Source organism: Mercenaria mercenaria, chromosome 8, assembly GCF_021730395.1.
Source record: "Mercenaria mercenaria strain notata chromosome 8, MADL_Memer_1, whole genome shotgun sequence".
NCBI classification, from domain to species: Eukaryota; Metazoa; Mollusca; class Bivalvia; order Venerida; family Veneridae; genus Mercenaria; species Mercenaria mercenaria.
Genome location: NC_069368.1, coordinates 40,668,676 through 40,680,759, shown reverse-complemented (window position 1 = coordinate 40,680,759; position 12,084 = coordinate 40,668,676). Strand labels below are relative to the sequence as shown.

Genomic DNA, 12,084 nt, shown 5'->3' with positions numbered 1-12,084 from the left:
TATGTATTAATTAAAAGCAGTCAGTTAAGTCTAACCACTGCTCCTTAATTGTGCACCAGTTCCTGCTAAGAACTAACAACTTTTACACAAGGCACAGGAGGAGAATGAGAGTTAATTCTGTCAAATTGTCCGTAAAAACGTTAAGTTTATAATTTAGTGCTTTCCTTTTACTTCTATCTATTATCAACAATTTAAAATCATTTTCTTTCCTAACAAACCAAAATGTACTTAAAGCACTGAAAAAAGTAAAACAAATGATTAAATCTGAGCACATTATACACACAAAAAATATTATCAAAGTGATTTCATACAATACTTAATTAAAGCTGTAGTGGAGACACTTATCATATTAGCCTTTGGCAATCAGCCTTTTGTTGATTGTTCGAAATGTAATCTCATTTCCTCTATGTGGTATAATAGGATTGAGATAACATTACAGGGTAATAGCAACTTATCAAACAAACTGTTGTATAATAATTAGTCCTTGACATAGCAATATGGTGTAATTTTGAAATAAACACTGCCATACATCAAAAAGTACATAAAAAAACACATTGTCATCTTAATAAAGTTACAGTCACACCAACACAATTTTAGGTCATATGGCGACTTTTCCAGGTTTTGGTGGTGAAGGAAGTCTCCAGGTGACCCTCCAGACATTAATTCATCACGTTCTGTTGCAATACATATCAGTTTTTTTTTTTATAAACATAATGTATTGGATAACTGCTCAGAAAATCATACATCAGCACATCTGGCTTCAAAAATGTATTGACTCATATACTGACTTGTGTACTGACTCGACTAAAACTAAGAGAGCATTCTATGAAACTTAGCCAGACTGAATAAACTAACTTACAGACACTGAGTTTTGAGATAGATCAACAAAACCATTATTACAATCAATGATCACTTAAAGCATAGAATTTTCCATGCTTCATGATTTAAATGACTCTCTTGGTAAAACAAAACAGTTTATCCATTATCAAATAATGTTACTTTCAATTAACAGACTTCAATTTACAGACTGAATGCAATTGGCGCCACAGAAATGTGACACCTACTGACATTATGCTAAAAAAACAATCGTTACTGTATCTGATGAATAGATTGTGCCTATTGTCTGTGAATATTCCACAGTAATCTATATCGTATTAAAAGGAAACTGGGCTTAGAACATTAAAAGTAATAGTTAAATAACTTAAAGTAAGTAAATTATTTATAATAGTAATTAAAAGGTAAGGTTAGATTTCGCAGAAACACACAGCACTGTAAACACATCAAGCATCGCAACTGTAGTGGAAAGATCGTGATAGTGACATAGTTTGTAACTAGATCAAACAAATATATACCAATACACCCAGCCCAATAGGCCTGTAGGTCACCATAAATTTGCAATTATCACATACAATATTTACAGACAGTCACAAAGGATTACAAATGTACTGGTAATAAATCACCTAAGTACAAAAACTGGAAAAGTGCTTCTTTATTTTAATGTGCTTAACATTATTTTTGCAGTGAGGTGACAGGTGTTTTTATACAGGTATGAAGAATGGTTTAGGAAGAGATATATGGAGTGGTGGTATAAAAAGAGAAAACATCACTATTGCTTAATAAAACATGTTTATAGTTCAATTTCTGTTGGGAGTTTGATGTACACATCAAATAGTAAGAATAGTACAGAAATTTTCAGGCAAGCTGAGATCATTCAAGTTTAATAATAAAGTCTTTATTTAACGAGGCAACACAGTTGGGTGTACCCAGTCTTCCCTGTGAGCCTCAAATGTACATATATACAGTAAACACAAATTAACAAATTAAAGTAAACAAAGTCATGAAGGGATTATAATGCAAAATAGCATATATAAGAGGATTACATGAAATTTACATAAGGAAGGTAATAGAATAAACAACATGGTTTTATGTAAAGTTACACTGAAAGCAAAAGTAATGAAACAAACAATATACAATTATTTGTTAATTATTTATAGTTTTAAATAAGTACTCTGATACCAAAAAATATCATAGTTCTCATGCGGTTGATAGATGTTGTTGCCCACTAGAGAACCACCATTTTAAATAATTGCTTTTGAATGTGTTCAGGTTTGTTGATGTTTTTTATATGATAAGGAAGTGAGTTCCATAATTTTGCACCAGAGTATGCCAGTGATTTTCTATAGAATTCAAGTCGAGGTTTTGGAACTAAAAGTAGTCTTTGATCATATGATCTCAATGACCTATTTTCAGTATACGTAAATAGTTGCTTCATGTAACTAGGGAGAAGGTTACAAGTAGATTTTAAGTATATTACAGCAAAATGACCTATACTGCCAGTGAAAATTACTCCCATCTGCCAACTACAGTTATCCTTATTTCAATGTCAGACTTATTAAATTTGTACATTAGTTCTTGTAAAAATATGACAATAGTTCAATTTAAGACAGATGAAATCTGTCTCTGACGGATGAAGTGTTAGATCCCCAGACAAGATGGACAATTTTAGGTAAAAAATTGATTTAGACAATTATTTCACCCAGAACAAATTATTGATCTCTCTCTATATTACAAGCCCAATATTGAATATATACAAACATGTTTCCCCAGCAGGCAAGAACTGTATTATCGGCGGTCTAGCTACACTGGCTCTGATCAATAGCATGTCTTAATGGTATGCTAAACATGTCAAGTTAAATTTGATACCTATCTGTCCTAACAGAGACCCACACTTTTATAGATTATCAAAATGAACAAACTGTGTTGAAAATCAACTCAACAAAATTTCAAAATGATCAGCTATGTCAAAAAATTTCAAAATGATATACCGTGTCACAAAATACAAAAATTGCCAACTGTGTTGCAAAGTAACAAAATGATAAACTACATTACAAAAATATAAAAGCTAAAAAACTGAGTCACTATGCAACAGAATAAAAAATACCAAAATGAACAAACTGTCAAGGATTTGTTCACAAGTATTATACTTGAAATATTCTGTTGTCACTTATATCACTAGATTTGTTAGATATCACACAGTACTGATAGCATTATTGTTTCTTTAGTTTGAGTGAAGAGGTTTTACCCTAGTAACAAAGTAACTTTCTTATCAAATATAAGAGGACTTCAAATATGTATCAAAATCAGTCACAACAGACTTCCTTTAAAAACATAAAAACTTGAGAGATAAAAGAAAACAATACATGTATTTTATCCTTAACGTGATGATAAAATATAGGAAACCAGAGCTTGTTCAATTCGTCTTATTTTCCTTGTATTTACATCTCAACATTTACTGGGGAAATAAAACAGAGTTATCAAATTTCTCCGTCATCTTTTTTTGAATGATTGCTTTGTTTGATAACTGATTTTATCTGTTCATGATTTACAATTATCTATCAAAATACAACTTCTCTCCCTGCTTACATTCTATTTATTCACAAAGAACATGGATAATAAATAACACAGACACTTAACTGTATGCTATTTATTTTCCTCAGACAAAATGACTGCCTTTAGTTATTTCTTCTGGTATTTGTTACTAAAGTAAAAGAATGCTTTTTTACAGAGATGCAGACATGGTAATCTATATTTTATTTCTTCTGTAAAACAAAACAAACTAATTCCCACTGTGTCTTCTCCGAGACATTTTGAACATCTAGCGGCCATTACACACAGAATGTGTTGGAGTAATCCAGATGAAGAATGGTAAAAAAAACAGCACTGCTTATAATAGCAAGCATATCCAGGTATCAACAGCTGGATTTTGTAAAACATCTTCCTGTCTACATATACATGTATTTTAATGCAGGAGGTAAAGTATACATTTAATATGGTGAAGTCAATTTGAAGTCTGATAACGGTTGCTATGGTAACAAGATTAGAATATCTCACCTTGGCGGTGCCCAGTCATGGCGGGTAGCATCCAACAAGGTCCCAACATAGGTCTTGCCACGCCAGGTCACATTTACAACCAGGACACCTAAAACGAAATGTTTCATTTCAGTTTAATAAAGCTGGTCTTCTGAAGCTCACAATTTTAATCAGGCTAATTAAAGATCTAATTGCAGAAGAAAAAATCAAATAATAAGCAATGAAATTAAACAACTGCAACAATGCACCTAATAAACATTACACAGAAGTAATTATACAGCATACCTGTTTTTTTATTTCAACTTAAAAGAAGAAATGTTTTAGATATCAGGAAAAGTCTTAAAAGCTGCCTTTTAATTTTTTTCAACAAAATCACTGACTAGAATTGATTCTCTGCAGACTTTGAAACTTTGGCAACAATCACTCATCATCAGCAATATTCAGGACATTAGTAGTTACAGTAAATTATGTCATGGAATTTGTCCATTTAAATTTGAAAAGCAATTGTAACTGGGTAATGAAGGTAAGCTGCCTTATTTTTAAAGCTTTGTAAAACAGTATTTAACATTTATTAATAACCGATTCCTCCCAGGTGCATTGGTCAAGGAGGTAGGAAAGTTGTTATAAGGATCAAATCATGAAGGTAAGAAATATTCATGTAACAGTCACACTACCCAAAAGTTCAATCCCATGTGAGAAAACATGCTATCTTTAAAGGCCACTTAATAAGAGGTAATTTAATCATAATATAAATATAAAGCTTCATAAAACCACAAATCAAAGTGAACATTTTATAGGACATGTCACAACATAAATCTACCGCTGATATTACACATTCCAATGTCAAATACAGTCAAGCACCTATGACATTTCTCACTGACAGTACTATGTTATCAAGTAAATGAGTAATACTGTATGTAATTTTAAACACAAAGAAAAGATTATCTCTTATGAATAAAATAAAAAACCTGTACAGAGTTAAGAAGTGTCTACCATTTGATGCAGAGTACTATTGCCTTTTATTAACTTGAGTGTCAGATCTTTACGGTAATTGTTCGAAGTCTTGTCTAAGATCAGTTATTACATTTCTTTGGCAGGATTTGGCTAATTGGATTATCTGATAAAAAGCTTTTTCTCCTTTGGATATATACACTTCATTAAAGATCCCTTGCTCACTATTCATATCCACTCAAGTATTAATAGTGCATATATTATTTAAAAGTAACCTTTAAAGCGGATTACAATTTTTCTTATGGAAGCTATTAAATTTACATTAAAGCTCACCATTTTCTGATTCGTGCCACACTATCCCTTCTAGTGTCACTTGTGTGCCAGGCTCACATGGGCCGAGACAGTCAGGGTCTGTAACTATAGCAACATCACGGGTATCTGTGGCAGCATCTTGTGACCCCTGCGACGTGGAAGGAGCGGATGTGGTCGCCATGCTCCCTGGTACTTCCACCTGGAAATTTACAAAGATCAAACTTATAAACACTTCAGTTCAAAATCCAACAGGTCCTTCCATATCTAGATGTGTGATTTAGAAAAATGTATTTATTAATACGAAATTGTTTCTACCAATTTTTCATTGAAAAAAAAAATTCTTCTTTTATGCAGTGTTTGCTTATTTCTTTATTACTTAAATTATTTTAAACTCCTGAAAATATACAACAGTATCAGTAAAAAACAATTTTAAAAATTGTTATAATGTTGTAAGAATGCTTATACCAAATTTTACTTTACCAGATGTATATAATTACACCTCTGATTTAGCGATTGTTACACTCAGACACCATTAAATAAAGACACATGGTAATTTAACTACAACTTGCCAAAAACTGTATACCTTCTTTCTCATTTCCAATCTCTTTTGAAATCTCGAACAAAAACTACACCAACCATTTACTTAAATGACTCAAGGTATAATAAACATTTTGCAAAATGAAAATCTCTTTATTACTCTAGTGCCCTTTACATTCAATTTAGATTTCACAGTTTGTAACCACACTAAGTACACACTGCCGATTGGCTGAATGGCCGCCAGATCTGACATTGACAATATTTACAAACATGCAGATTTCCACCCCAGGCCATGTACATTTCACACCTTTTTAATTTCACATATGACAATGGTCAGTAAATGTTGGTCAGACTTGATTGCAGTGATGAATGACCAATTAAGCAGTACATTGATCTATCAAGTTGGCCAAATGTAATAAAGTAATTTGTGAAAAGTTAATGATCAGCCACAGGCTCTGTGTGGCCGAGTGGTTTAGAGTGCGAATTTTGAGGCCCTTAACTTTTTTGCTATGGATTCAAGCATTTCCAATGACAGACCCTGATTTAATTTAAGAAAGACTGAATAAAATGAAAAGTCAGTGAATTATGTTTAGCTTCATAACTTGGTATATTGGAGGAGTTTAGACCTGCATAAGAAAATGTGCAGGCATCTGTAAAATATCTACCTTAGTAATTGAGACAAAATTCTTATTGCATTACACAGCAATTGGGAGAATCCGTTATTCCCTTACATAATCTATCATGTCACAAAAAGCCTTAAAAGTGAACTTCTTTTCAGAAAAGACGACGGTAAGCTGGTGTTTCTGCTGTTGTTTTACATAAAGTAAGGACTCTCAAGATAGAACAAATAAACTCTTTCAATCTAAAATTATATGAAAAAATTAAATGATAGGAAAAAACTTGCATATCAGTACCTTGGCACATGAATAACATCTTTAATGGTTATTATTATCTGGTATAAACTGAACGAGTCTAGCAAATAGCCTGAGGTTCTTATTTAAATATGATTCATAGTTATGTTCATCCCGCTTCAATATAAATAGCCTTTTTATTTTCCTCCTATACAGGCAAAAATTAAAACCTCATTTACTTACAAGTCAAGGCTTAAACAAGATTTTATATGGTATCAAGTGCCATTTACAATGATTTCAAGTTGACTGTAAACTACACTATCTTCTATGATCACACGGGTGAGAATTTATGGCTTATTGCACCACTGAGATAAAATCAAATCTCTTAAATCCCAAGTTTATCTTATTAAATGTTCAATAGACACTGTTCAAATACCAAACATCTTTATTTAAAATGTTCCCAAAATTGATTCAATGGTCTACATAACTCCTAGGAAAATTTAGAAACTTAAGATTCCTTAATTATATATGTACAAAACATAGACCATTTCAATCATTCTTATGAGATTACCAGATGTAAGATATACTCTGAAAATTAAAATGACTTCGCAATTTAACAATATTTTAGATAGTAGATTACATTAAAGCCATTTAATACTGACCTGGCAGCGTATTTCAACTAAGGGGACAAAATCTACCTTTCCTGACAAACTAAAAGGTAGGCGGAGGTCTGGACAAAACTAAATGACAACTGACTACCTCTGTGCGACTACATTTTTTCATATGCCTCAACAGCCTCCTTACAGAAAATTCTTTTTGAAAACAACAGGAGCATCCAAAATCACAAATGGAGAAATCAAATACAAAATGATGAAGGTCATAAATAGATAAAAACAAATAAGAACGATTTTGTCACTGTTAATGCTGACATAGTGCTAATTAATGCTGGAACAGCGTTAACTCTGATGGGAAAAAGGGCATGCAAATACCCCCTTCTGTATTACATTTATCAGCCATTCGGAAACAAGTGCATGCAAAACCCTTATTTCCTGTATGTCTGTCAACAACTGGTTCCCACATGACTATTACTTTATGCTAAAAATTACATGACCATTTTACTATCTAAAGCAGCTCAAAATCGACTTTGAGCCTGTGATTTGCAATTATTTTATAATCATGGTTTCCATAAATGAAATAAAAACTGGCTCACAAAGGTTTTGTAGGAGCCATTCCAAAAATCTGACCTCATATTAATGAAATTGGCACAGGTCAGCCATATTTCAGGTAATGAGTACATCACAATTTCATAAATACCGCAGTTAACCAAGTCATGCTCTGTGAATATAGTTTTTTGAAAAACAAATCTCCACTTCAGCAGTTTATGGTACAATATAAAACTAAACTTAAAATAGTGACATACTCGACAAGTAAATTTCATATTGTAACACAGATCAAATGACACCATAAATACTCAAATTACATCCCACAAAATATTTCACAGAACAGATACAATAATGGGGTTCACTGCACTTTTACACTAAGCTCTACCCTGCTTTATGTTTTATACAAATTTCCAATCACAAACAGTTTTGCTACTGGCAAGAATTGCAATAAGTGTATTTAAGGATCAATTTCAAATTTCAGAAGACTCGTGAACTCTTTAAGAATTCTAGGAAAATAATTGTCTTAAACTGTAATATCTGCGACAAATCTTATCTCCCTGGAAAACACATAGATAGGCTCTACAAAATCTCTTACCTTTCAGAACATTTACCAAAAAAATCAAAAATCATGGAAAGTGGAAATAGAACTTGTTTAACCATGGATACTGCCCTTTAAGAACAAACCTATCTCACCTAAATATTGAGTCAAATCATACCATGGATCAAGAACCCCTACTTCTGAACAAACCATCTAATCAGAACATTAACACAACTATGAATAAGAGACTCCCATTATTACCATACTAACAACAAGCTACAACATCTTCAAGTACAGGGACAATCATCCATGATGAGTCTGAATACTGTAACAATATATATGGGATATACAGCTGAAAGTACAGGGACAATCATCCATGATGAGTCTGAATACTGTAACAATATATATGGGATCTACAGCTGAAAGTACAGGGACAATCATCCATGATGAGTGTGAATACTGTAACAATATATATGGGAGCTACAGCTGAAAGTACAGGGACAATCATCCATGATGAGTCTGAATACTGTAACAATATATATGGGATCTACAGCTGAAAGTACAGGGACAATCATCCATGATGAGTCTGAATACTGTAACAATATATATGGGATCTACAGCTGAAAGTACAGGGACAATCATCCATGATGAGTCTGAATACTGTAACAATATATATGGGATCTACAGCTGAAAGTAGTATCTGAATACCAGAACATATTAAAAGTCCTTTTCTATCTCTCTTCAGTTGAACAGATACAATCTCTAGGATTAAAACACTGATATGTTAATGTGGTGGAATCCAGCTATCAAAACTTATAATCTCATTTATATGAATAGTTCAAATTTCTTGTAATTCTAAATAATGACCATTTACATATTTCATGTAAATGAATGAGACAAATACAATCAACAAATAAAAAGGGCAACTATGAATTTTACCTTGCTTTCAACCCAAGACACACATTAAACAATAAAAACATCAAAACATATGGCTCCAGGTTTTGTTTGCCTTTTGTACATATGTTTACAAATAAAACTGCAAATTCAAACTAAATGTGTACCCACTGATAAAGCATTTCTCTAAGGATATCAACTTAATATTATAAAAAGTATTTTTCCTTCTGTATCTGATTTGCAACAAGTCTGCCCTAGACCATAACACAGTTGTCATAAATTTGATAATGGATAATAAATTAGGCTGGCAACATGCCAGGCGGTATCAAAATGAAATACCATTCAACAATGTTTCTCTCATCAAGCTGTGTGATCAACTCCTATGTGTCAGATACTGAAATCATGATTTGCATATTTTTGCCTTTCAAATTTTTTTCCTTATGCAAAAAAGAAATGAAAACATAAAAGGGTTTAAATTGTACATGTAATACTAGTATGAACATTTGCGAAAGGGAAAATTTACAGTCAAAATCTTCATGAAGATTATCTAAGCAGAATAAATAGCTTTTAAAAGCTTAGGTTACATAAATCACATAAAGACAAAAAAGGTAATAAAACATTCCTCACATATAACCTACTCATTTGGCCACTAACTAATCTAAAGGCATCAACCCATAATAACAAATTGAGTAGGTTATCATTATGTAAGAACAAAGACATAATTAAATACACAACTGAAAAGGGCTACTCTGGAAATGATAACAAAATAGAATGTTAACTAAATAAAATTGATAACAAATTTTCACCATGTTCTGAGCAAATTATATGACATTTTATAAAAACTTATATGTAACTCACTCTAAATTTGTATACATAGTCAAGCTACTACTTGTATTTCTATAAAGATTTATAAAAAGTGATATCTCACCTTCTCTTTCTCTAACTTCATTTTCTTTATTGGCATGGAGATGCCGTCCTCAACTTTGGCATTAAATTCATACGGGTCCGGGACACACTCCTTTTTCCCTGTAGCCGTTTCTCCCAATTTAGGCTCCATTGAACTTGACTGATTAAACAAGTTCTCAATACCATTAATACTGGAGTTGCTTGTACACGCTGAAGTTTCACCTTTGACCAACCCCTTTCCTTTATCCTTTTTTCCTAATGTCGACTTGGATTTTGGTGACTTGTCTTTATCACTGTTTAAAGATAATTTACTAGATTTATCTGTTAACATTCCATTTGTGCTCTGAGAGCTGTCACCTTGTTGTTTTGAATCACTTTTCAAAGCTTCTGATTTATTTTGTTCTTTTTTAGACTTGTCAGTTTTCTCTGCATTTAAATTTTTACGTTTAATTTTCATTTTTAAACCTTTGTCTACAGTCGCATGATGTTCAAATGAACTCATGATTATGGAAAATGTTCAGTACTCCAACAAAGCAAATTTCCTTATTAAAACGGAAATTTGCTGTTATCAAATGACGCCTTATCATAAGTCAATAGAAATCCGTAACACTTTGATCAATATAATCCCTAGTCTAGTAACACAAACCTAGAGAGGCTTTGTTCCGCTCACTGAAACATTTCAAAACAATGTTATCTAGAGATTAAGTATACTTGCGTTGCTTTAGACAAAGATATTTGTGAAACTGGAAGTATCCAATTAAAATCCAATTAAAGTGCAATTACAATATTATAGAACATAATATCCAATTACATTTAGATGAGCATTAACACAAACTTCCCTATATTATAATAGCCATAAATATGTACACGAATCGTGTATTTTTCCTGTAAGATAAATGAAAGAAAATGTAAAATATATCCCACCATTACATTCCTCACGTCGTGTTGTTAACACGCAAACGTTCCCACGAATACTACCGAAATGCACTATGTTTAGCCACAAAGATTAAAGAACAAAAAAAACTCACGATCTAAATCCTGTTTTATGTATCTCTTGCACAAACAATAACGGTGTCCATGATGTAGTTTCCTTGCACGAAAACTGCACACATTTCTCGCTTTCTTTGTTCAACTTTTCACTAGACGAACAGGTCAATTTTCACAGAGAACAACTTGTGACCAATGATTGCCAAGGGCGAATCGCTGCTGAGCCAATCAAATTGCTCGTTTTACTCAAGCTACAGTTTAGGCAAATTATACCGTACAACTTCTCCAGTGTGCGCTCGGGTTTATCGATATGCCCGGATAGTCGCCTTTCATAGACGAAATAAATAATTGATATGGCGAACAATATAAATTACCATTTAATTTAGATACGGACGTAGGTGGGCGCAAATATGAGTTTTAATGGATAATCAAATAAAGCCAAGCATAATTAGTTTTATACCAATTTATGCAAGTAGATACATATTTCACCAATGCGTAGGATTTAAGACACATGAATAAATGAACAATCTGAATAAAACAACAAATTTAAGTCATATGGCTAAATGAGTAAAAATATAGCCACACAGACGAATAGTGCAATGTATTTTAGTGTAAGCGACTACACTAGGCCTATGTTCAATAAATCATAATTAACAGCTGTAGTTTGTATGTTCAGCGCAAAAATATGTTAAGTTAGGTTATCAAATATCAATTATTTCGCTACCAGTTAAACATGTACCTAGGGTCATATTCAAGATGTAAGTCTAACTGTTCGGACAACATTGTTTTCGATGTTTAAAAAACACACACAAAATAATTTTGAATTATTTGCAGAATCATTAGGGAATTGTGTTATGTTATAAACTAATATCAAGTTATAAACTAATGCCAGACATTATTTTTTATATGAAAACCCGACATTTTTATTTCACCTTACAACTGACTCCAATATCGAACCTTTTAACAGGTTTATTAAATGCATCATCACTGATGATATGAAAGGCATAATTTATATGTGCGATATTATATAAACTGAACAGAAAATTTTAATCATAAAATGTAAACTAAATGTACA

The 12,084-nt window shown here is 32.2% G+C and overlaps 1 protein-coding gene across 4 annotated transcripts in view; it reads right to left on the bottom strand.

Moving 5' to 3' along the window:
* LOC123566546 (zinc finger protein 608-like) overlaps window positions 1–11,201 on the bottom strand; it is a 39,187-nt gene extending 27,986 nt beyond the window's left edge. The window contains exons 1-4 of one of the 4 annotated variants that reach the window (XM_045360751.2): window positions 11,051–11,201; window positions 10,045–10,691; window positions 5,155–5,332; window positions 3,892–3,979 (exon numbers count right to left, since the gene is read on the bottom strand). In XM_045360751.2, coding sequence (XP_045216686.2) covers window positions 3,892–3,979; window positions 5,155–5,332; window positions 10,045–10,524 — 746 coding nt within the window. In that variant the 5' untranslated portion in view covers window positions 10,525–10,691; window positions 11,051–11,201. Of the gene's footprint in view, window positions 1–3,891; window positions 3,980–5,154; window positions 5,333–5,716; window positions 5,849–10,044; window positions 10,692–10,946 lie in introns of those variants that run through there. The other 3 variants (XM_045360753.2, XM_045360752.2, XM_045360754.2) reach the window with 3 other exon arrangements.
* Window positions 11,202–12,084: the final 883 nt, after the last annotated feature.